This window comes from Anguilla anguilla, chromosome 1, assembly GCF_013347855.1.
Source record: "Anguilla anguilla isolate fAngAng1 chromosome 1, fAngAng1.pri, whole genome shotgun sequence".
NCBI lineage: Eukaryota > Metazoa > Chordata > Actinopteri > Anguilliformes > Anguillidae > Anguilla > Anguilla anguilla.
In genome coordinates this window covers 4,991,779-5,016,524 of record NC_049201.1, presented here as the reverse complement: position 1 = coordinate 5,016,524, position 24,746 = coordinate 4,991,779, and the positions used below count along the sequence as shown (strand labels likewise).

Sequence of the window (24,746 nt, the reverse complement as noted above, 5' to 3'; positions counted from 1 at the left end):
GAACAAAAATCAGCAATATGTGTACATATTCAAAAATGACTTCAGTCTAACCAGGGCCCCTGGTTCTCAGTCGGTAAAGTCAACTTTCTAAGAGTGTGTCCATGCTGGTTTTTTGAGCCAAGGTGGCGTGTCTTGACTACGTTACTATTTGACTACGATCTAAAGTCCATGGTAGCGGCACATGGTAGGCCTAAGGCATAGGGCTCGTTTTGCATTAGCTCCTCCAAACAACATTCCAGGCACCAGTTGTCGCTGTCAGATCAGGCAAACCACAGAGTTATAGCGCACTTGGCCGCGGGAGCGTAAATCTGACATTCCCAATGCTAAACTGTATTCGCTTTCACTTTCAATCATTCACTAGTCTGCAGTTAACATATTACATCTAATTTCGAAATTTCAGAGTGGATTTTAAACCAGTATGGCTAAGCAAAGCACATTTTGTCAGGTTTGCTATAGTGCTAGGCTAGTATTTCGGGATAAATAAAAGAAAATCAATGGTAGTTCACGCCATTCACGTAACAAACCCACTCGCCTAAGCACAAGTAATTAAAATAGGGTACAGTAAAACGAATCTCGGCGGATTTGACGCGCTTAGCAGAAAACTACATTACCAAGAATACACGAATACCTTTGTATTTGATTGGCTGAAGCCGCTTCCACTCCCCCTCGAAAGGGTTTCTGACTGGTTCACGTGACTCGGGTAAACCCGTGTGCGAAATACAGCTGTCAGATCCAGGGTCACTTGTTTGTTTTTACACGTTCGGTGCAGTGCGTTGAGTATATGCCCGAACTCTTGTTGTGCATTACGTTACTCTTAAAGTAATGGCCCTGAACGCCAGGCAGTGGAGTCGTCTCTTCTTGGCCAGAGACGCCAAGCCCAAGGCCCTGTTGGCGAGGATTGTCAAACAAGTTCCGCGCCGTTGCTCCACGAAGATGCGGCGATGGTATTCCGGGGCTACGCAAGAAGAAAATAAAATTGAACTCTTGACGTTAGATCGAAGTACAACTACAGCTGCTAATGTCGCAGCTTTAAAATCTGCACCCACAGAGGTAGGTTGTCCTTTTCCCCCACCAAGTCTGCTCAGTATATAGAACTATATTGCGAATTAGCTTGTAAGGCTTCACTCAAGTTGCAATCACGCACATATGGATAAACTAGCTCGCTAATCGAGCACCGGTGATAGCACTTGATGGCTACTAACTTCAGTATAACGTTAGCTGCTCTATTCTGATTGACACACGCTATGATCTTGACAAACTCTATAGGTAGGTTCTGCTATTCTTGAGTTACGTGCCGCAAAGTTTCTGTTGCTCGTTCACACGAATATGACATTCTAAACCCATTTGTCTAATGCACTGTGCACAGTACCGCACGGCCCGGGAGTTATTCAAAACAGCTCCTAGATTATAAAATGCGCTCAAACGTAACGTTGTTCACAATTTTGCGAAACAATATTACCCCAACCAAAACGGAATTACAATAACGATGACATTTTAATACATTTGGGACAGTGCTGAATAGCATGAATACGTCCCGGGTGTTTGGAAATATTGACTAAGACTGGGGGCTTTAATTTGAGTACATCAGAATGAATTAGAAAACATTTCTTTACAGTATGTTTGCCACCATGTTTAGGTTTCCAAAGTTCTTTTTTTGACAGTGATTTCAGTAAAGTTAAATCAGTGAAGTGTTTTAAATGACAGTCAAGTGCTCGTGGTGCTAGATAGTGAAGCGAATCTGAATAGTTGGCCATGATCAAAACACGTGTCTGTCTCTTTAGCCATTACTTGTCGTTTTCAAAATGTCTCCTGGTTATTTTCTCTGTTCTGAGTAGATTAGGAAACACTTGACATTAGCCTAATTGTCAGTGTTTATTTTCTTGCCCCTAAATTCTATGTAGAAGAGACTCCAACTCGAGTGTGATTGCTTCGGGCCAGGGGGAGAGGCTGTGGCTAACCAGGGGACACTTTACACAGCTTTGCTACAAATACAAGTGTATGCATTTGTGGTAACTGCTAGTGTTGTTCGCACGTGTGTGATTCTTGCATTCGTTTCTTGTATGTCCCACTTCGTTGTATTTTGAACTGTATTGTGCCTGAAATATCGGAAAACGCAAGAACTGACACAGCAAATTGAGAACGTCACGCAAGCACGTTGCACACGTAGGTGACATTGAAGATGAGGATAAGCTTCTTGTGCACTACCAGCAAGGGTCTTTATCTTTAAAGAATACAATGCCAGTAGTGGACCATTGTCTCCAGTTGTGAATCAACTGGAGGAGTTAAAGCATCTCCTTCACGAGTGAGGGGAAAAAGGGATTGAGAGGTCGAATGCCCTGTCTGTGCGGGAACCGCAGGGATGCGGGAATTGTATGGGGGTGACATAGCTCAGGAGGTAAGAGCGGTTGTCTGGCAGTCGGAAGGTTGCCGGTTCGATCCCCGCTCTGGGCGTGTCCAAGTGTCCCTGCTCTGGTGAATGAGAGGCATCAACTGTAAAGCGCTTTGGATAAAAGCGCTATATATATATAAATGCAGTCCATTTAGTATCGGATGGTGCTGGTGAAGCAGGAGCTGAGTCGAAAGGCAAAGCTCTGGTTTTATCAGTCGATCTTCGTCCCTACTCTCACCTTTGACCGACTGTGAACATTGACTGGCTGACCGCGTTGGTCACAAAGCTACACCCTGAGCCAACCAAAGGAGGATGGGTTTCCCCCCTTGAGTCTGGTTCCTTCCAAGGTTTCTTCCTATCTGCTACTGGGAGATTTTTCCTTGCCACTGTTGCTTTAGGCTTGCTCCTGTGGGGGTGTAGGCCAGGGTTGTCTGTGAACCGTATTGTGACAATTGTTTGTGAAATGCGCTATGTAAATAAATTTAGATTTGATTTGACTTGACCTATGGTCACGAGCTGTGGGTAGTGAGTGAAATGGTGAGATTGTGAATACAAGCGGCCGAAATGGGGTTTCTCCATAGGGTGGCAGGGCTTACTCTCCTTGACAGGGTAAGGAGCTCAGCTGTCCTAGAGGACCTCAAAGTGGAGCCACTGCTCCTCCACATTGAGAGGAGTCAGTTGAGGTGGTTCGGACAGCTGATAAGGACGCCTAATGGGCGCCTCCCTTTGGAGGTGCACCGGGCACGTCCGGCTGGGAGGAGACCCAGGGGCAGTCCCTGGACACGCTGGAGGGACTATACATCTCCCAGCTGGCCTGGGATCGCCTTGGGATTCCCCGGGAGGAGTTGGCGGAAGTCGCTGGGGAGATGGACGCCTGGGCTGCTCCTCTTGCCCTGTAGCCACCGCAACCCTGACTCAGACAGGGTTGCAGGGTTGCAGTTAGCTGAGGAGTGTTGTTGACCCCCCCCCCCACCCCCTGCCCCCTGGGGCATCAATGACAGGGCAGAGGGGGCAAAAATAAATTAAATATGAAGTGGAGGTGTAGAGTGCCAATAACAACTAATGCAAAATGGGTAGAAATGAATAATGTTTTTTTTTTTTTTACTCATGGTTTTGCAGATTTTAAGGGAATATTCTCAGGGGAGAAGCTCGAGTTTGAAGGCAGCTGTGGGACTTGAGAGTCCTTTTGAGAGCAAACTAGGCCCATGGGAAGAGTCCGTACGAGTCTGTGAAATATTTGCTGATTTTCCCCTCGAGCTGCGTTCCTCGAAAACGTGACGCAGATGTGCTCGTGTTGATCAGACACGCATCGCTGACTGACTTGGTTTTACATCGAGGCACGTTTTCCCATGAAACCCTTTCACACCGCCTTGGCTAACTGAGGCATAATTGAATTAGCATGAATGCGCACGCCATTGATGAAATGAATCGAGATGCAAAAGTAGACAAATTAAGTAGATTCGTGTGTAGCTACTTACGCAACTAAGAGTCGTGTGAATGAGTCATTTAAAATCATTAAAATGTAATTTTGAAGCTGGAAATGCAGACTTGAACTGCTTCCTTAATGTTTTTTTCTTCACTGTGTCTTTGGTTTTGTAGCTGCAGGGGAAATGACCAAAGCTGTGCAGTATTGTGGGTAAGGGCGAATGTTTAGGTGTGGAAATCTTCACAAGATTTTGATGACAGTACTCTTACGATCTGAGGGAGTGCATCACGGTCCAATGTCAGTGTCGTTTTGAGTTGTGGAGAGCCCTTGCTGGAAGGCTGCCAAGCCAAGTCTTGGGTGCACTTAACGAAACCACCTGTCAATCAACCTGTCATTCAGGCTTTTTATTTTTATTTTTTGGTTAGCTCATCAAGATCAGGCACCTTCTGTTTTTCTGGCTCTTGAGTGGTCAGATATAGTCCCACAACTTTTTTTTTTCTTTAAACCCCCCCCCCCCCCCCCCCCCCCCCCCCCCCCCCCCGTGATGTAATATCCGCCCAATCAGGAGTAGCACGCCATATGCTGTCCTTTGTTCTGTAAAATCCCAGTAGAACTCTCTCACGGAAGGCTTGCAGCTGTTCACCTGAGACGACCCCCTGAAGAAATGAGCGATGACATGCATAAGCACTGTACACTCTGTGCCTGAGACTGTGCCTGAGGCTCATGTATCAGGCGGCAGTGTGGTGTAGTGGGTAAAGTAGCTGGGCTTGTAGCCTGAAGGTCAGAGGTTCGATTCCCTGGTAGGACACTGCCCTCGTACCCTTGAGCAAGGTACCTAACCTGCATTGCTTCAGTATATATATATATATATATATATCCAGCTGTATAAATGGATGCAATGTAATGCTATGTAAAAAAGAAAAAAAGTTGTGTAAGTCACTCTGGATAGGAGCGTCTGCTAGATGCCTGTAATGTTATGTAATATGGTGTTCTAAATCAGTGACACAGGTTTGTCATATGAAGTAGCCAGCCGGTATGCATGTAGATGATAGTGGCGTTTCTTTCATTAACTCATTGGTTAAGTATTAGGCTATTTATTTTAATATTAGATGATGAGTTAGATTAACAGGTAATTCAGTCTAGTTATTCTGTCTAAAGACCAGAACAGTGGGTCCCAACCTCCGGTCCTTGGGGCCCTCTTTGCATGCTGGTTTATGTTCCATTCGCAGTTGCAATCCCATAATTTTAACAAGCGGTTCATTTTTTTTAATTAGGTGTTTTTCCTGTTCAGAGGGATTTCTTTTACCCTCTGAAACCGTATTATGTCAGTACTAGCTATGCATGCCAGGAGGAATAAAAATCCGCTGTTTATGATGTGCTTTATTGCAGACAGATACATGAAGAGAAAGTTTTTTTTAACTGGTCAAATTAGGTGAAGCACCTAATTTAGAAAAGTTAACTGCTTGTTCAGTTTCTGTTAAACTTTGCGCAGTACCATGAACAGAACAGGCTGCGGGCAGGGGCTCCCCTCGCTGAGTTAGGGAACACTGTTCTCTCTGCTTTAAAAGTGACTGCCCCTGTTCAGCACAGAGATAACCCCGTCCTGGGGCAGGGGTCTCAAACTGAGCCACCTACCTACCTGGCTGTACCATCACACCTGGACTTAACACAGGTCTACGGCGCTAGCCTGTATAGCAGCAGGTGTGTCATCACACCTGGACTTAACACAGGTCTTTGGCTCTAGCGTTTATAACCGTGTCCAGGTGTACCATCACACCTGGACTTAACACAGGTCTATGGCTCTAGTGTTTATAACCGTGTCCAGGTGTACCATCACACCTGGACTTAACACAGGTCTACGGTGCTAGCGTTTATAACCGTGTCCAGGTGTACCATCACACCTGGACTTAACACAGGTCTATGGCTCTAGTGTTTATAACCGTGTCCAGGTGTACCATCACAGCTGGACTTAACACAGGTCTACGGCGCTAGCGTTTATAGCGACAGGTGTACCATCACACCTGGACTTCCTCATGTCCCCGTCGGCCGGGCCTGTGTTCTCAGAGCGATGCTGAAATGCTGTGTCGCTGCTCTCTGCTCTGGTCCTGCTCCGTGTCTGCGGGGTGTCACGACCCCTGTCTGTCCTGTAATGAGCGCTTTCGCCGAATAAATACGGGAAAGGAAGTATTCGGAAAAAGGCCCTCGGTGCCCTTTGACCCCAAGCCTCAGAAGTTAAAGATCGTCCTAGGCAGTGCCGGGAGAAACGTTTCCAACTCTCGGGATGACCTGTGGAGATCATTTTTGTGGCACGTTGATTTCCCGTTATGGATTAAACAAAAATAAAAAAACCCAAGTTCACCACCTTCCCGTAAAAGTTTTGAACTCACTTCTAGTAAACCTTTGCCCCCCCCCCCCCCCCCCCCCGTCTCTGGCACACCGCTGTGCTATATTTGTGCCAGAAAGATCGATTGTTTTCACGTGTGCTCTCCATCGGTGCTGTGAACTGTCCTCGTTGTTCTTGGTTACTGAGTAAACGCAATATGAAACGTGCTTCTGTTTAATTAACAGAACTGCTGCGTTTTGTGTAACGGGGTTATAGTCCAAGAAGAGGAACGTTTCACAGTGGAGGATTGTGAATGGCATTCTAGACAGAATAGTGCTTCGAGACAGAATGACACTTGGAACATTGCACACATTCACACATAGAAAGGTGGGGAGGAATTCATTTGAAAATTTGAGTGAATCCTGAATTACCGTGCTTGTTAAGAGAAATAAAGAAAAACTTGAATTTTTTCCAATCTGTCCCGCCCAGGTAGTTTGTCCTTGGCACTGTTTTACTAGAATAGCTTTTGAGGGAGCTTAGGCCAAGGTACTTTGCAAAGCGTATTGCAGCAATGGTTTTTAAAATATGCTATGCAAATAAATTTGATTTGATTTTCTTTACAAAAATCACGTTCGAGAACCATGTGTCCAAAAACCACACGTGAAGAGCACACATAATCCCACTTATAAGATGAGGGCAGAAAATGGTAAACTATGCTATTTCAAGTCACACGTTTTATTTTCTCGTGTGAAAATTGTAGTTTGCATTTTTAAAAAGTCGGTCACGTGAAAATGTGGTATTTCACATAGTTTTCACGTCACGTGTTTCATGCGAAAAGGCTAGTTTCACATGCGACGTCTTGCGTAAAGGGTTGATTTGGTGTCATCGTGTGTTTTCCGTTTCGATCCACCACCCAGGAGCTGGCTCCCCCCGCTGGCCGGAGGAGGGTACTGCAGGAGGACCCCTTGCCCTTCTCCGCCTTCCTCACCGACGGCTTCGGCCGCAGACACAGCTACCTGCGCATGTCCCTGACGGAGAAGTGCAACCTCAGGTGTAAGTCCGCGGCTCCTGCCCTCCGCCGACTCAGCAGTTCTCACACAGCTGATTTAATGCAAACGTTTCCGTCTCTCCTGCTTCAGATCGTTCATTCTAGAGAATGGTGCTCATTCCAGGGTGTGTCATTAGGACACATTTATTTATGACAGCCTGGCTTGCTGTACAAAAATGTGCCTTGTTTTGTTTCTTGTTTATAGCTTGTACCTGCAGTGTTTAGCCTGTTGTTTAATTATATCTAAAATTGATTGGTTTATTATCTCATACTTCCTATGGTTGGATGTTTTTTGTGTATGTATTAGAAGAAGGTGCACAGATACGAGAAGAAGGGAATTGTCTCGCTGGATATTCAATGTTTAAATTTGTTTTATTTTGTCACTCTGTAAACGGGGAATTGAGCAGAAAACCACCCACACAAAAATGACCATTTTGGACACAATGTTTAAAAAAAAAAAAAAAAAAAAAAAAACCGCTCAATGGCACATACCATTTAGAGCTTTGTGACGTGGCTTACCACACAAGAGAGAGGATTGTTGTGGAGCGGGGAGGTGGAATAATGTGGTGTTTTTTTTGGTGGAGTGGTCGTTTTTTTTGTTGCTAGGCTCACGTAAGCTGAAGAGGGCTTTTTCGTTTCCTCTCCTGTCCAGGTCAGTACTGCATGCCGGAGGAGGGGGTGAAGCTCACCCCCCGGGCCCAGCTGCTGACCACCGCCGAGGTGCTCACCCTGGCCCGGCTGTTTGTGCACGAGGGGGTGGAGAAGATTCGGCTGACCGGGGGCGAGCCCCTCATCCGGCCGGACGTCCTGGAGATCATCGGTGAGGAGCCGATGGGCATGGGCATGGGGATGAGTCATCAGAGCGTCACATCAGGGATGCTCTTCCCAAAACGTCACACCCCCCACCCCCCACCCCCACCCCCACCCCCACCTGGAGGTTTTTTATTGATTGTGTTTTGGAATTTATTTTGAGCCCTCTGTTTACTTTGCTGTTTCTGAAAATATAGGGGTGTTTTTTCATCGGTCCCTTTTGGTATAAGGAGAGTCATCTTTTCCTGTCTGCATTATGCCTGTGGATTTCACGATCTGCGTTTACATTTTAACACACTTTCTAAATATACTGACTATTGCACACACACACACATCCACGGACACACACTCACACACACACACACACACGCACACGCTGAGATGACCATCTGCTCTGACTTTCTCTTGGCCTCAGGACTCACTGTGCAGACTGTACTCTCTTATCTCTCAACCCGAACAAGGTCACAGCTAGCTTTGCATCGGGAGTTCTGGGAATACAGGAGCTGAAACTTCCCTTCTGCTGTTTGTGTAGCAGCGGGAACGCTGGCCTGGTCCTTGACCTCAGTCCTCTCTCCCCAGCCTCCGCAGTCTTCTGCTGTCAGAGCCAGAGGGGCTCATGGGATAGCTGACACAGTCTGAGCCTGAAGGTCATCTTTGCTACAAACCCCATCATGGCCATCATCTCCTCATATCTCTGCCCCCTTAGTTTAATCTCACCTCTGAAAATCTCTCAGCATTCCGGTAGAGCTATACTTTTTTTGTTTGTTTGCCACCTCGCTGTACAGCTCAGCAGTTGGCCTAGTTCTTTAGGGTTTAGTCTCAAGTCCTTGCAAAGATGGTGTGTGTGTGTGTGTGTGTGGGTGACAGAGAAAGATAGAACTGGGGCAGTCTATGATTAATTTGGCTTTGCATAACAATAAAATAAAACGTCAGCAGTTTTTTCCACATTTGTCCTTCATCATGCATGATCACGATTATTTCTCTTTAACCAGCCAGCTCATTGGTTGTGGTATTTACTAACTGAAATCTGGGACATTAACACTGAGGCTGATATTTCTTTGTCTCTGCATTAAACGCTTTATGGAGTGAGGTCACAAATATGCCATTACAACATTCTTAACTGAACATTCTAATGCTGGTGTAACAATCGCTACTTGAAACTGAAAGCCGTGGAGTTCTAGAACACTGACTTAGAATTTTGAAAAAAAAAACATTAGAAAAAAAACCTACTCTTCAGCGGGTTAAGGAAAAACCTAAATGTCTGTTAAGATGCATTGAATCAAAAATATGATATGACTGGACGGTTAAGGAAAGACAGGAGTTAGTGTGACCTCAGAGCTAAAGGGAGGAGGGAGGGGCGAGAGGGAGATAGAGACGCATGCCATGCTACCATCGCCATGACAATTCATCTCAGCGCGAGACCGGGTGACATTCCAGTGTCTGTCAGCTGTGTGACCTTTGACCTCAGCAGACAACCGTGTCATCAGACTGTTCCGTGCGTGAGTGTGTGTGTGTGTGCGCGCGTGCGTGTGTTGGCGGGGTGTGTGGGGTGGTGAAGGGTGTGCAGCAGTGGTAGCTTGTGACTTGTGTTTCGGTAAATCGATAGCTATGGCATTTGAACGACACCGTGAATGCTCATCCTGATCAGTTGGCTGGTTCGCGTGCATCGTCCCTGCGCTATGAAGGCTGCCTGTGTGTTACTAATTCCTGCCACCCTCACTCAACCTCACTCTCTCTCTCTACTCCTTTCATGTTTTACAGGGATTTGCTTCCATTCAGCCAGAAGAGCATTAGTGAGGTCAGGCGCTGATTGGGCGATTAGGCCTGGCTTGCAGTTGGCTTTCCAGTTGATCCTAAGGATGTTGGATGGGGTTGAGATCTCATTTCTCTCTCTTTTTCTCTCCCTCTCTCTCTCTCTCTCCCTCCCTCTATTCCTCTCTCTCTCTCTCTGCAGCTGAGCTGAGGAAGCTGAAAGGGCTGAAGACCATCGCCGTGACGACCAACGGGATGAACCTGAGCCGGCTGCTTCCTGGTCTGAAGACGGCCGGCTTGGACCTGCTCAACATCAGCCTGGACTCGCTGGTGCCCGCCAAGTTTGAGTTCATCGTACGGAGGAAAGGTGGGACTCACTTTTGTGATTTGAAGGACCCCCTGTGTGATTTGAAGGACCCAATGTGATTCCTGTTCCTTAAACGGAGAAATTGAGATTATTAACATTTGACAAAGCGAACATTACCCTTCTGTAGGAAACATCCTCAGAGGCACTCAGATAAGATTCCCTTGGACCCTTCTAGGGGGCTGCAGTTCTCAGGGTCTATGCACTTCAACCCCCCCCCCCCCCCCATATTCAAACTAAAGTTAAGCCCTTGTGTACAGCACTTCTCAGTGTGAAGTTAAGAACATTTTTTGTTTTGGTCCGCAGTGTTCCAGATTCTGAATTTGTTCCCCTCAACCTGTTATCCATCTTGCAGGGTTCCACAAGGTGATGGAGGGGATCGACAAGGCCATCGAGATGGGGTACAACCCAGTCAAAGTAAGAGGTCTAAATGCACACGTGCACATTTAGCACAGTCTGTCTGGTGGGTCACCTGAAGGTTGTTTTGCTTCTCACTCTCTGTCGCCCAAAATAGGAGCGACACTACAGCGCAACTGAGTCACAGTTTTTGTATTTGTGTATATGTGCATGGTATCTAACGTGTGTTCTCATTTGTCTTTTAAATAGACAAAACACTACTTCTGGGCAGTGTTTTGTCTATTTAAAAGCGCTCCAAAAAAATAAAAATGACCTTTGGGCCTACAGCAGATGCTGTAGTTGCTCCCGTTTTCCCAGGACGGTGCTGTAGCGACAGAGCACACCGGTCACTGCTCCGCACTGCCCCCTGCAGGTGAACTGCGTGGTGATGCGGGGACTCAACGAGGACGAGGTGCTGGACTTCGTGGCCCTGACCAAGAGGAAACCGTTGGACGTCCGGTTCATCGAGTACATGCCCTTCGATGGTGAGGGGATCGCATTTAACGCCCCTGCTTAACGTACGGCATTCTGTATGCTAACCGGTACGCTAATAATGTATCTCCTGGCTTTTTGCATTACTGTAAGATAAAAACCTGGGCTTTGAACGTCTCACAGTACAGGCTGCGTGTCATTCATGTGTGTCTCAAGAAATGCAGCTAAAATGTCAGAGTCCGTCAAGGGTCCTCAAACTCCTTTCCTTAAGCGGCATTCTGTATGCTAACCGGTACGCTAATAATGTTTCTCCTGGCTTTTTGCATTACTGTAAGATAACACACCTGGGCTTTGAACGTTTCACTAACTGATAGGTAAAGTACAGTTGAAGAAGATTAAATGACCTGAAATCAGGACCACAAATAATATTATGCCTTTTATAGTACTTTGCATTACCTTTGGATAAAGGTGTCTGCCAAATAAGATGTAATGTGATGTAACAGGGCTTTGAAACTATGATTAACTGTCACTTAAAGTGCAGAGGAACAGTACTCATTGACCTGGACGTCATAAGAACGGGACCCACCCGTAGTCTTTAGTCTTCTTTTTGCATTACTGGCGCAAGAGAACGCATGGGCTTCAAACCTGTGATGACCTGGTAGTTAACGTGGGATGAATGATTTGACGTTTGACCTGGAAGATGTAAGAACTAGGACTTTTAAAGACTTATTAATGTGCATTAAGGGTTGCGTAATGGTCGGTCTGAACTGCAGGAAGTGTCTGCTCGCTCTTCATAAACCCTGCTAATTGTGGTCAGAGGGCCTTTAGATGGGTGATGTTCTTCCACTCTTCAGCCAATAACGGTAGTGCGCATTGGCAGAATGAGATTATACGTGACATTTATATTTCTAATTCATTTAGGAGGCTTTCACGGAAAGGTCAAGAACTTGCATTGCTTGCTTAATTGCCTAATAATTCCTGTGCAGTGTTATAATGGGAGAGGCTGTCGAAACAGGGACAGCTCAGGCTTTCTGGCTCGTGAGTAATTTCTGCAGTAATTCTTCACGGGGCATGTGCAGGTTTCTGGAGCTTCTCGTGGAAGTGAAAGTTCCTTTACATTCGGCCTTAAAATAAGAATTATGCTTAAAGAAAGGAGTTTGAGGACCCTTGACGGCATCTGACATTTTAGATGCGTTTCTTGATTTGTACATGGTTGACACGCAGCCTGTACTGAGATCTAATCTACGAGTGAACCAGTGTTGGCGTACACAGCCAGTTGGCTCATTTAACAAGGGTAACTGAAAACAAATCCTGCATACACAACAGCCTTTCAGGACCAGAATTGCCCGCCCTTGTACTGACCTTAAGTCAGTGGTGACCAGCCTTGTTCCTGGGGATCTACCATCCTGTAGGTTTTCATTTCAACCTTAATTTTAATTTTAATCCTAACTTGAAATGATTTCATTCAACAGCTGGAGATCTCATTGAGATGCTAATTAGTAGAATCAGGTGTGCTAAATTAGGGTTGAAATGAAAACCTAGATCTTCAGGAATATGGTTGGGCAGCCCACACTTAAATCCTTGGTTGTCCCCCCCCCCCCCCCCCCCCCACCCTCCTGGAAGGTAACAAGTGGAACTTCAAGAAGATGGTGAGCTACCAGGAGATGCTGGACCACATCAGGCAGCAGTGGCCCGACCTGGAACAGATACAGGGGGGAGAGACGGACACGGCCAAGGTCAGCCCTGGGTCCTCACACGGCTGACAACGATTAGCCACACGCACGCAGGGAGCCCTCACTACAGGACCGTTACAGGAATATTCCGGAATATTACAGTTACAGAGTTGGGTCTGGTCCTGGGTAAATATTTAAGCAGTGCGACACGAGGGTGTGTTGAATACAGTCACTGTTCCAGGGGCGTTGCTAGGCACAACATGAGGGGCCGGCAACCCCATGTAGCTGTGACTGTATTCACGATACAGCACGGCCTTGAGTGCCGTATTGCTTTTATAAAACAATTACAACATATAGAAACAGTGAATTCATGACCCAACATTATTTCGTAATAATATTTGTGTGTGGACTTATACTGTTTACAACAGGCTGTTTGAAAAAACTATTTATGGTAAACGGATTTACAGTCACTGTAGCACGCGGTCACAGCCAATCAGCATCCAGGATTAAAACAACCCATTTTGTAATGTTATTTCAGTTGGTTGATACATTGGGATTTGAGCAAGTACCCCACTGGGGGGAGGCCTGTGCCACTAGCATTAGCATTTCCAGTTGCATTGTCATTTGCATATTTACTGCTTTATCCAAATCATCTTAGAAGGCCATTATGGTAAACAATAAAAGTGCAAATTGCAGTGGTTCTTGAACAAAGTGCTCAGAATCAGTGGAGGTGTTGAGCGCTTTATTTGTGTCTGCATGTCTGATTTATGCTCCTTAGTGTTTTTTGTAACACTGATTAGTACTGGACGCATTGTGTCAAGTGTTTGCCCACTTAACATCTCCTGTAGTTTTCTGGCTGTGTTTGAATTATAGCTGTAATTGAAAACCTGAGATCCAAGGCTGCCCTGAACAGGATTAGCGGTCTGACTGGTCCTCCCCGTCAGATGTCTTATTTTACAAAGCCGGTTTCTGTAATGGCCAAAGCTATACTGTAGAAGTGCATACAGAAATGGAAGCTGTGTAGTGTAGCATGTGTTTCTGTGTTTTCCCCAAATGCTTATCTCACTGATGTCATATCTTTCTGTCTCTCTCTCTCTCTCTCTCTCTCTCTCTCTCTCTCTCTCTCTCTCTCTCTCTCTCTCTCTCTCTCTCTCTCTCTCTCTCTCTCTCTCTCTCTCTCTCTCTCTCTCTCTCTCTCTCTCTCTCTCTCTCTCTCTCTCTCTCTCTCTCTCTCTCTCTCTCTCTCTCTCTCTCTCTCTCTCTCTCTCTCTCTCTCTCTCTCTCTCTCTCTCTCTCTCTCTCTCTCTCTCTCTCTCTCTCTCTCAGGCCTTCAAGGTTCCAGGCCACCAGGGGCAGGTGGGATTCATCACCTCCATGTCTGAACACTTCTGTGGCTCCTGCAATCGACTGCGCATCACTGCCGACGGCAACCTCAAGGTCGGTCTGAAGCATAACACTTACTGGAGTGTGTGTGAGTGTGTGAGTGTGTGAGTGTGTGTGTGTGTGTGTGTGCGTGCGTGCGTGTGTGTTTGTGTGTGTGTGTGTGTGTATATGTGTGTGTTTGCTGTAAAAGAATGTCTACCTATCCTAAGGTGTGTCTCTTTGGGAATTTTAAGGTGTGTAAAAGCATGCTTACCTGTCCTCAGGTGTGTCTGTTTGGGAATTTTAAGGTGTGTAAAAGCACGCTTACCTGTCCTCAGGTATGTCTGTTCAGGAATTTTAAGGTGTGTAAAAGAACGCTTACCTGTCCTCACGTGTGTCTGTTCAGGAATTTTAAGGTGTGTAAAAGCACGCTTACCTGTCCTCAGGTGTGTCTGTTCAGGAATTTTAAGGTGTGTAAAAGCACGCTTACCTGTCCTCAGGTGTGTCTCTTTGGGAATTTTAAGGTGTGTAAAAGCATGCTTACCTGTCCTCAGGTGTGTCTGTTCGGGAATTCGGAGGTGTCTCTCAGAGACACCCTCCGTTCTGGGGCCTCTGATCAGGAGCTTCTGGAAATCATTGGAGCCGCGGTTGGCAGGAAGAAGAAACAGCATGCAGGTACAGTGTACAGCACAGTTACCATAGAAACAACAAGCAGGTACAGTATACAGCACAGTTACCATAGAAACAGCATGCAGGTACAGAATACGGCACAGTTACTATAGAAACAGCATGCAGGTACAGTATACAGCACAGTTACCATAGAAACAGCATGCAGGTACAGTATACAGCACAGTTACTATAGAAACAGCATGCAGGTACAGTATACAGCACAGTTACCATAGAAACAGCATGCAGGTACAGTAGACAGAGAGAACCTGAAATCTTCACTAAAATAGGCTGCACAGTTTGTACAGTGTCCTCCATATGCACACTATACTGTCATTTTGGACACTGGCAAGCCACTAAGTCCAATGCTGTGAGGACAACTGACGTATTTTTAGATTATAGATTATAGATTTAAAATATTCTGAGATTGTAGTTGTATGTAACACTGTAAAAAAATATAAATGTTTGTAGACATAAATTTAATTTGTGAGGACGTGTGTATTGTGATGTGAATTGATGTTGGTGAAAAACCAAACTTGTTTTCCAGATAAAAACAACACATTACTTGGCAACTCTGAGTGACTGAGTATCCTAGCTAATATTGTGAAGTTGTATTGGCACACTCAGACTAGATTAAACTGTAGTCCTCTGATTAAGTCTTGGCAATTAGTCCTGCTGGCCAGCAGATGCTGTTTCCATCAATATTTAACAAGTTGCTGGGAATGTGTTTAAAAAACACTTCAATAATATTTTAATAGCAGCATTTAACCTTATACTGTATTAAGCATATGAACGCAATCACCTGACAAAGAATACATTGTAAATGCTATATGTATGAGTCTCTCTGTCTCTCTGTCTCTCTCTCTCTCTCTCTGCATCATGCACTGCATCATTCTGTCTCTCACAATTTAAAATGCTTCACTCATGTAAAATAAGTGTTATGCAAAGCACATATAACAACAACTATACATCAAAAACCAGCTGACATACATACATACGTTTATTGCATGTGATCGTCCTTATTGTGATGTTATATTGATGTACAAACTATATAGGTATTGATGTACATATTCTGTCTCTGTCTGTCCTCAGGAATGTTCAACATCTCCCAGATGAAGAATAGGCCCATGATCCTGATTGGTGGGTGACACAGCAGTACGTACAGTAACTCCTCCCCCTCCTCTCCTGTGTGCCCAGGGTTCCGACTCTGTATGACTAGTCGTGTGGGCGGAGCTTATAATACGTATGAGTGGTGGTGTGGGGGTGGAGCTTATGCTCTGTGTGTATGAGAGGTAGTGTGGAAGCAGAGCTTATGCTCTGTCTCTGAGTAATAGTGTGGGGGTGGAGCTTGTGCTCTGCCTATGTCAGTAGTAGTGTGAGGGTGGAGCCTATGCTCTGTCTGTATGAGCTTTAGGTGGGCGGAGCTTACGGTCTGTATGGAATGTAGTGTGGGCGGAGCTGGTGGTTTCTATGAGTGACAGTGGGGGGGAACGTGTGCTCTGTATGAGTGACAGTGTGGGCGGAGCTTGTGCTCTGTATGAGTGGTAGTGTGGGTGGAGCTTCTGCTCTAGTCTACCCAAGGGGGTGAAATAGGCCGGAGGAACTGGACACTATTTAGCAGCTGATAGGAGGAGAAAATGTTCAGCAATAAAGTCAAATACTAGTGGACCCCAGAGACTTTTAGAATCTGAAAATCAGTGTGTAGCCCTTCATTCCTTTTGATTAATTAATCAAATTACCATGATTAATTCAGCACACAGGGAGGGGTAATTCATTAAATAACTCGTATTTTAGTCGTGTCTAAATGTCCATAACCGCCGTCCTCTCCTCCTCTCTCAGGTGCCACGCCCACGGCCTCGCTGCTGCCCCGCCCCCCCATTCCTAGTCTCCATGGCAGCGAGGCGGCCACCATGCTCCCCTTTTCCCACCCGACAAGTTCGGCCTTCCTCACTACACCACCCTCCCCTGGACCGTACCACTCCACTCACGGGGGTGACCTCCACAGCACGGACGCAGAGTGCCTTTCAGGCAGAGGAGCACAACACTCGCAAATCTCGGACACCCCCCCGAAACGGGGGACCCTCCGGCAGTCCCGTCCGGCTGCCAAAAGCTGTTTTTCTCTTCCCGGGACCGCCGACGCCCCCCGGAAAGGGAGGGAAGTCTCGGGAGAGACTGCGAGAGGAGGATGCTGGGATGTCAGACTGAGACTCTCCGAAGCCGGGCCAGAATCACGCACAATCGGACCAAGCCCTACGGGGCGTGAGAACGACTCCGCACAGGGTATCGACCGTAAAACAAGCCCCTCCTTAAATGGGTGGGGTGTGGGAGGGCCTTACGTACGCACACTACTACTGAAGAACTCCGTACATCGCCCCCTGCTGGCCTGTGGCGTGAGGCGCAGCCACAGCCGGACCTTCGACGACCCGCCCGACGCCGCGCCCGCCTCCGATTCCCAGCAGCCCCGGCTGCACGAGGTGACATCGGTGGGGTCAGGTGACCTGGCGGATCGGCTGACCCACACCGACGCCCGGGGCAGGGCCGCCATGGTGGACGTCGGCGGGAAGCCGGCGACGCGGCGGACGGCGGTCGCCACCGCCACGGTCCTGCTGCCTGCGAAGGCCTTCGGCCTGGTCCGAGAGAACCAGCTGGCCAAGGGCGACGCGCTGGGCGTGGCTCGCGTCGCCGGCGTCATGGCCGCCAAGCAGACCAGCGCCCTGATCCCGCTGTGCCACCCGCTGCCGCTGGACAAGGTGGCGGTCTCCGTGGAGCTGGTGGAGGCCCGGCGGGCGGCCGTCGTCACGGCGACCTGCCAGACCACCGCGCGCACCGGGGTGGAGATGGAGGCGCTGACGGCCGCCGCGCTGGCCGCCCTCACGCTGTACGACATGTGCAAGGCCGTCAGCCGTGACATCACCATCACCGACGTCCGGCTCGTCAGCAAGACCGGGGGGCAGAGGGGGGACTACCACCGGGACGATTGAGTCCAACGCCCCCAATTCAACCATCGCACCCCCACAATTCAGCCATCCCACACAAATTATTAAACCATCGTACCCCACAGTTCAATCATCACAACCCCAACAATTCAATCATTGCACCCCACAATTCAACCATCACATCCCCCAATTCAATCATCGTACCCCACATTTCAACCTTCCCTTGAACAAACATACTCTCCTGGGTTTTACATCTCACTTGCTCCCCCAAACTGCCCCCCCTTACCTGTCCATCACATCTGATCAGTCACTCCACCCTCCAAAACCAGCAGTCTTGACCCCCCATCGTTAATTCATCTAACCCTTTTTATGCCCTTATTCCAACATGTCACCCCATGATCTCCACAGTTCCAGCATTTCATCACCCTAAAAGAAACCTCCAACATCTCAACAGCTCATCCAACAGCTGAACCATCTCATCACATTGGGGGGGGAGAAGAAGAAAGAGGGAGTGAGTGAGGGAGGGAGGGGGAGGAAGAGGGAGGCTGAATGGACCGTGCTCCAGAGCTTACATCAGTATTGGGTGCTTAAGCTTGTTCATTTTCTTTATGCCATTTTTAACACTTAAAGCTTCCGGTTGTTTCTCTCATATCGTAGCTCGTGTGTGCTTGAGCGTAGCTCAGGCGCTAATCCACTGTGTCAAAGCTACTTGTGACTATGCAGAATTGTACACTACCATAGAGCTTACCATAGAATTTACCATAGAGTGCTGCTAGGATCATTCCATGAGACTCCTGTACGGAAATGGACTGAGAAAGACCCTCATAGGACAAGGTTCTCGCAGTGCTGATGGCTTTGTGTTAGCAACACTGCATATACGGACTGCTAATCGGTGTGCTGGGAAAGGCCTGGGAGTTGATGGAAAGGATTCCAATGATTCCTCTGAAAATCCAGAGATCCGCTTTCCTCGCCGTCTCAGAGGGCTGTCCTTGTTAAAGTCCTCCAACACGCTATCCCAGAATGCCCCTCTTCTGGTTTCCCTGTGTGCACTGGAGACGAGAGGTCCTCAGAAGTCTGAGTGATGTCAGAGACCTAAGTCAGGGGTGGCCAATCCCAGCCCTGGATGGTCTCAGGACGTTCTGGTTTTTATGGTTGCTTGTCACGTAATTGGTCAGTTAAAGCAGTCGATGGTTCTTGGGTCAACTACTTGCTGATATTAATGTGAAAAGAAATAAAAAACAGCAATCTTTCTGGCTCTCTCGGGCCAGGGTTGGCCATCCCCTCTCTAAGGTCTACTGGCTCACAGTGACAAAGACTTAAACAGAAGCTACCTTCATAAAAAAAAATAACCCACAATTCACCAGGCAGGCAGCAGGCAGCAGGCGACAGCTCACAACCTTTTCAGCAGTTACAGTGTACAGAGACCCCAGTACCCACAGATATAGTACACACACATATCACCGCACAAAGACTCCGGCGTTGTATATTAGCCTGCATGCTAACTGGTGATTGTGGAATAAGATGTGCCTCTAATGTCCTGTCCTCAGTGGTTAACCCAGGGTATAGTGCCTGTCAGCAGGTGTGTGTGTGTGTGTGTGTGTGTGTGTCATATACATGCTGAACTTACCCGGACTGTTCTTCTTTTGGTTCAAGGGTCTGCGCCCCTGGTCCTGGAGAGTCGCGGGGTGCGCTGGTTACTGTGGTTACTGAGCGCTTAATCGGTCAATTAAAGCAGCTGGTTACCCTGGTAACCCGCCTCGCCTGGTTTTCTTGGGGTCGGGTTGCTGATTTTTTTAGGTGAGATCAAAAAAACCAGGAGACTCTGAGACCTTCCAGGCCACGGATTGGGGACCCTCTGATTTACCTGCTTGTTCTGAACAACCTTTAATACAAGTTTAACTGAACTTGTGACTGTTATGAATTAATATGAATGTGCGTATTTTGGGGGGGGGGGGGGGGATTCATCATGGATGGCATGTATTCAATGAGATCTCTAGTTGTTGAATGAGGTGTGCTTTGTTAGGGTTGGAGTGGAAACCTACAGGATGGTAGATATCCAGGAACAGGGCTGGTCAGCCCTGCTGTATTTCGGGCACTGAACACACTCAACCATCCCAAAACAAATCTCAGAGACCTGACAATCACCTAATCTACATAATCTGACTTTTATTCCCTTTTTTTCTGATATGCGGCTGGATGCTTTTATAATTCATGTGATATTCGGATTTAGTGTGACTGGAAATCAGATTTCTGTGTCGGGAGTGGGCATGTTGTCTGAAACTGTTACATTTTTTGGTAAAGGAAAAACTGTTTTTTGAAACCTGTTTGAAAGAAAAAGTGAGCACTTGGTTCAGCACTTAAGATGTTCTCATAGCAAGTGCATTGTTGTCTGCCGCTGCCGTTGCCAGTGGAATATTAATTGGATAAAGCTTCTGTCAAGACATTCAGAGCCATAGCTGAGGGGGATTTTGGAGATAAAATATGCAGAGGTTTATCGCAAAGAATCCAAAACCCACCCCCTCACCCTGAAATACAGATACACACACGAGATCCTAACAAGAAAAGAGGAAAACATTCACACACATTCATGTGCACTCTCTTGTGCATTCTCTCTCTTTCCCTCTCTTTTTTTTGGTTCTTTTTTTTATTATCATTATTATTTTTGTTTTTTGAATCTTTATTCTTGTGTAATGAACTGACAATGGTGTTCTAATAAGGGGGCATAAAAGTCTTTCTCTCTGTCTCTCTCTCTCTCTCGCTCTCTCACACACACACACACACACACACACACACACACACACACACACACACACACACACACACACACACACACACACACACACACACACACACACACACACACACACATACACACGCGCACGCACACAGCCATTCAAAAAACACTCACATTTTACATGATATGCCGCTATATTCCTGGACACCGAAGGGTGCCATTTTGTTTCTTCCCCTCCCTTTTGCCTGGACCTAATTATCAAAAGCCACAATTTCTCCTGTACTTCCATGTAACTTGAAGACGCAAATATGCCAAATGAATGTAATGATAACACAATGGTGACAATTAGGTCCATGTAATGAATAATGAAACTTTAATCGTGTTACCCTTTCAAAGTCTTATTTAAATGCTTGTCATGCTTGTAAGAGGTGTGCTATTGGTTTAATTTTTCCCTGTAATCGGTGATGTCAGTTCTAAAACCTGTGGTGACCACCCAGCAGTATGTTCAATGTACAAAGCTATATTTTTACATTGGTACTGTAGATAATAAAACACTTACATGACATACGTTTTGAGCTTGAGTAATGTTCAGTGTTTAAGAGAGGTAACTAAATACGCTTGGAGAACTGAAAACTAGAGGCTTCTTATTTTCGGGGAGAAAAGCCATGATCAAAGATGTCAGGGTGTGAGAAGGCAGCCATGTTTACATCGCAGTAGCATTTGCAGTGCTGTCACTCATGTACAGATACAGACCAATCAGAGCACTTGCTTTGCAAAGCAAAACACAGATTGGTTCAAAGGAGTCACAAAGGACATAACAACTCATCCAATTACAGAGTTCATGTAGCTTTTCTCCTCTAGAAAATAAAACTGAAGGGGGGAGGAAAAATCTTTGTGGAAACAGCAGAGGGCAGTATTGTTCTTTGGATGGTTCTATATTGGTCTCCTTGGCAGTTATTTATTTATTTATTTTCATAAAACAGGTCATAGATATGCCAGTGTATAATTTAATTACAGATTAAATTTATGGGCCTCAATGCGCTATTATTTTTGTAAGCCTGACAGATTGCCTGTTAAAAAGGAGACAGGGAATGAAAGGGCCAAAAATGTGTTTTATTGTAACCCTACAAAATGACACAAAGCGAGCAAAAAAAAAAAAAAAAAAAAGAAACAAAATAATTAAAATATTAAAAACAAAACAATAAAAATCAGGATTCTGAACAGCTCATTCTTATACGTCTGAAACTGACCAACAAATACAGACAAACTGTATAATTATTTATACTTTTTATATAACATTTTATTGTAATGCTGTGTATACGTACAAAACATAGCAAACTAAATAAGGCAAATAAATAGAGGTAAAATTTACAGGTAAGTAGAACATTCCTTAACATTTTTTCCTTTTTTTTTTTCTCTTTTCTCAACATCTAGAACGGTGTACAAAACAAAACTGTACAGCTTTCTGAAAGGAGCATTACTTTTTTTAAAATCAATCTTAAAAATACTGACTTATAGAATTGTACAACCAGTTTAAATTGGGTGCAACTTCCCTTCAGCGATACAAATAGTGTATATTAGTGTTTCGGTGGTGAGGGAGGGATTAAAGTGAAGGGATCACTCTCTTGACTTTGTGCGCCCCTCAGTGGACACTTGGTGAAATGACAGGTGTGCATCGGACACGGGTGTTTGACTGCTTACTGGCAGAATGTGGGCATTCGCTATTTAAACTGCAGTGTTCCAAGCAAGCGACTCAGAGCGAGACTTTAAAATATCATGCGCTTTTGTGGAAGATTTGTGTGGAGGACTCTGGGATACTATGAGAACTCTTTCTGTAAGTTCTCAAGTCCATCACTGCAGAAAAAAAGAAGAAGAAAAAAAAAAGACATTCACCTGTAAAGTTAACGGCTAAACCAGACAGCCCATCCTCACGTACACAAATCCCGCTTCAAATAATCCACTGGAGATAGAGCTGTGACAACACCTCACCCTGCAGGGTTCTCAGAAGTAAGCATCCACCAATCACCAATGTCGTTCTATTTGTTGTTACCAACATACTTTGTGATTGGTGGAACTCTTCTCCGGGGGGGTTCTATGGAAGAACAATGGAGTGTTGTATGGTAATGACATCACAGTCGTGTCCTATTTTATCATACCTGCTTCTGTAACAACATCTCCCTACCCAGGACTAAGTCAATGCAAGTTGCAATGACCTCCGCGAGTGATCGAACAGGAATCATCCACGCCAAAGTGCACTCAGCACACCAAGCCAGTCTCTCCCTTACCCATCCAGCTAGGCCAAGCAGTTACTTAGTCCAACACAGAGCCTCACGACGTGTAACATTAAACTCTATTGGCATTACACAATAATACTGTCGATTCTGAAACTTCAAAGAATAAAATTAGTCTTTTTATATACCCTCACGTATTAATGACTATACCTGCTCCTGATTGATTAAAAAAAAAAAAAAATCTATATACTGATTGATAGCACAAATTACATAACAAACGGTCCTTACGCTCATGAATTCTCCACTTGAATTCCTCAGCTGTACTCGATTTCCTTTTTTTTTTTGCTTCCCTCAGTGGAAAACTTAAAGTGTCCGAGTTTTGAAAATTACATTTTTATTTCTACACATTTATATATTTTTTGGTAAAATGGCAGCTCATTGGATACTCAATATCAGGGTGCTGCCAGACCCCTGTAATCTCCAGAATCCTCTCAAATGCCAAGTGAGGGCAGAAAATGAATCATTCTGGGCTTTTCTGTGCCATGTCTTGGCGTCTGCTTAAAGATTAAAGTCTGGGAACAGATTTCTGGAATTATCCTCCCATGTTTGAATAGGACTCAATAGGACGTTTCTGATTATGCTCCTTAGCGCTGCAAGGTAAATTGATTTTTTTTTTTTTTTTGCGCAGATTAAAGCTTTTAATACCTCCAGATTTTTCAAGGGGCTCTCCTGTTTCTGTTCCTCCGTGATGTCAGCGAAGAACCTGCTGCTAGATTTCTTAACGGAGACCAACGGAGGTACAGCCACACCATTTTTACTGAAGGGTTTACAGAAACTTAGCACCCCTAGGTACAAAAAATATATACTATCAGGGAGAATCACCTGCGAAGCTAGCTGATCCTGCTGTTTCAGGCAGAAAGAGGACAGTATTCTGTTAGGTTTGTACCTTGTTCAGTTAGTACTGCCTTTTAGAGTTGGTGAGTGCTTGACAGAGAAACCGTGAGAATTTGTCGAATATACAATACAGACACAAACGTGATTTTGCTTGTGATTTTAGGGGCTGTGTATCAAAATGCACTTTGTACCCCTGATGAATTATGTCTCAGGTCAGTTGCACCCCCATTAAACCAGCACAGTATGTTATTTATTTTTATTAATTATTTTTTTTGCCTATTCTCCTAAACGGTTCACTGAGGGAGCATGAAAACACACACCACACACCACCAAGGACAGCGAAGGTACCGGTCAGAAAGAGGCACTTACGGGTAAACAAAATGCATAAGGGGGGGGGGGGGGGGCGGTGTGAGGAGATAAGACTGAGCTGTCGGGCAGCCCAAAGAGGGAAGTGGAGGGGCGAGGTGTGGTGCCATTTCCTCCACACACACACAGCTTACCACACACGGGAAACAGCTCACGGCTTCACAGTGAGGGGAGCACAGTGATAGGTGACAAGAGCCCCAGCTGGAACATACCTGGAACATACATCTCCATGGCAACCAGGAGAACCATGCAGCGGTGATTTGGGGGGGGGGAGGGGGGGTCGGATGGGGAGAAGATGGGGGCAGTGAGGGGAGGGGGGCTCATGGTGAAAGAACGTGTGACTTCCGCCTCGGGCGAACACACACACACACACACACACACACACTTGTCCTGCTCCTCTCTGCACTTTACACTCAGAAATGAGACCTTTTCTCTTCATCACTCTCTCTATTCTCTCTGTCGTTTTTTTCCATGCAAACCCATTCATCCTTCTCTCTGCATGCTGGTTTGGGAAATACCCACACACAAAAAAACCCCCCAAAAAAACCGAAGGGGAGGTGCTGCTGAAACGCGTTTCCCATCCTGTTCCCTGCTCGGCGTAGGCGATACTGGAAGAGGAACAGAGCCTGGCTGGGGCCGGCCAGCCTCGGGGCGGCACCTCGGGCTCCGGCGTTTGTGTTTTAACCCGCCGCGTAACAGAAACTGTGGCCCCGTTAACTCGCCGACCTGTCGGGGCGTGGCCGAAAAACGCCCGGGCCTCTCCCCGACCCGCCGGGGCGCGGTCGAAAAACGTCCGGGCCTCTCGTCTCACCGTCAGGGCGTGGCCGAAAAACGTCCGGGCCTCTCGTCTCCCCGTCAGGGCGCGGTCGAAACGCCCGGGCCTCTCCCCGGCCCGGCGAGGACCGTGTTTAACATCAACGCTAAAGTCTTCAACTGTCTTTTAA

The 24,746-nt window shown here is 46.3% G+C and overlaps 1 protein-coding gene across 2 annotated transcripts; it reads left to right on the top strand.

Annotated features, from left to right (window-relative positions):
* Positions 1-686: 686 nt before the first annotated feature.
* On the top strand, positions 687-20,879 carry mocs1 (molybdenum cofactor synthesis 1). 2 transcript variants are annotated; one of them, XM_035423962.1, is made up of 11 exons: positions 687-1,050; positions 7,056-7,191; positions 7,839-8,006; positions 9,951-10,115; positions 10,468-10,529; positions 10,882-10,993; positions 12,564-12,676; positions 13,940-14,050; positions 14,530-14,650; positions 15,734-15,781; positions 16,481-20,879. In XM_035423962.1, exons 1-11 carry the CDS (start codon positions 823-825, stop codon positions 17,620-17,622), a joined length of 2,406 nt encoding a protein of 801 aa, XP_035279853.1. In that variant the 5' UTR covers positions 687-822; the 3' UTR covers positions 17,623-20,879. The 2 variants fall into 2 exon arrangements, with proteins under 2 accessions (XP_035279853.1, XP_035279861.1); XM_035423970.1 differs by having other exon boundaries at positions 690-1,050; positions 15,734-15,796; positions 16,481-16,619.
* The last annotated feature ends 3,867 nt before the right edge of the window (positions 20,880-24,746 follow it).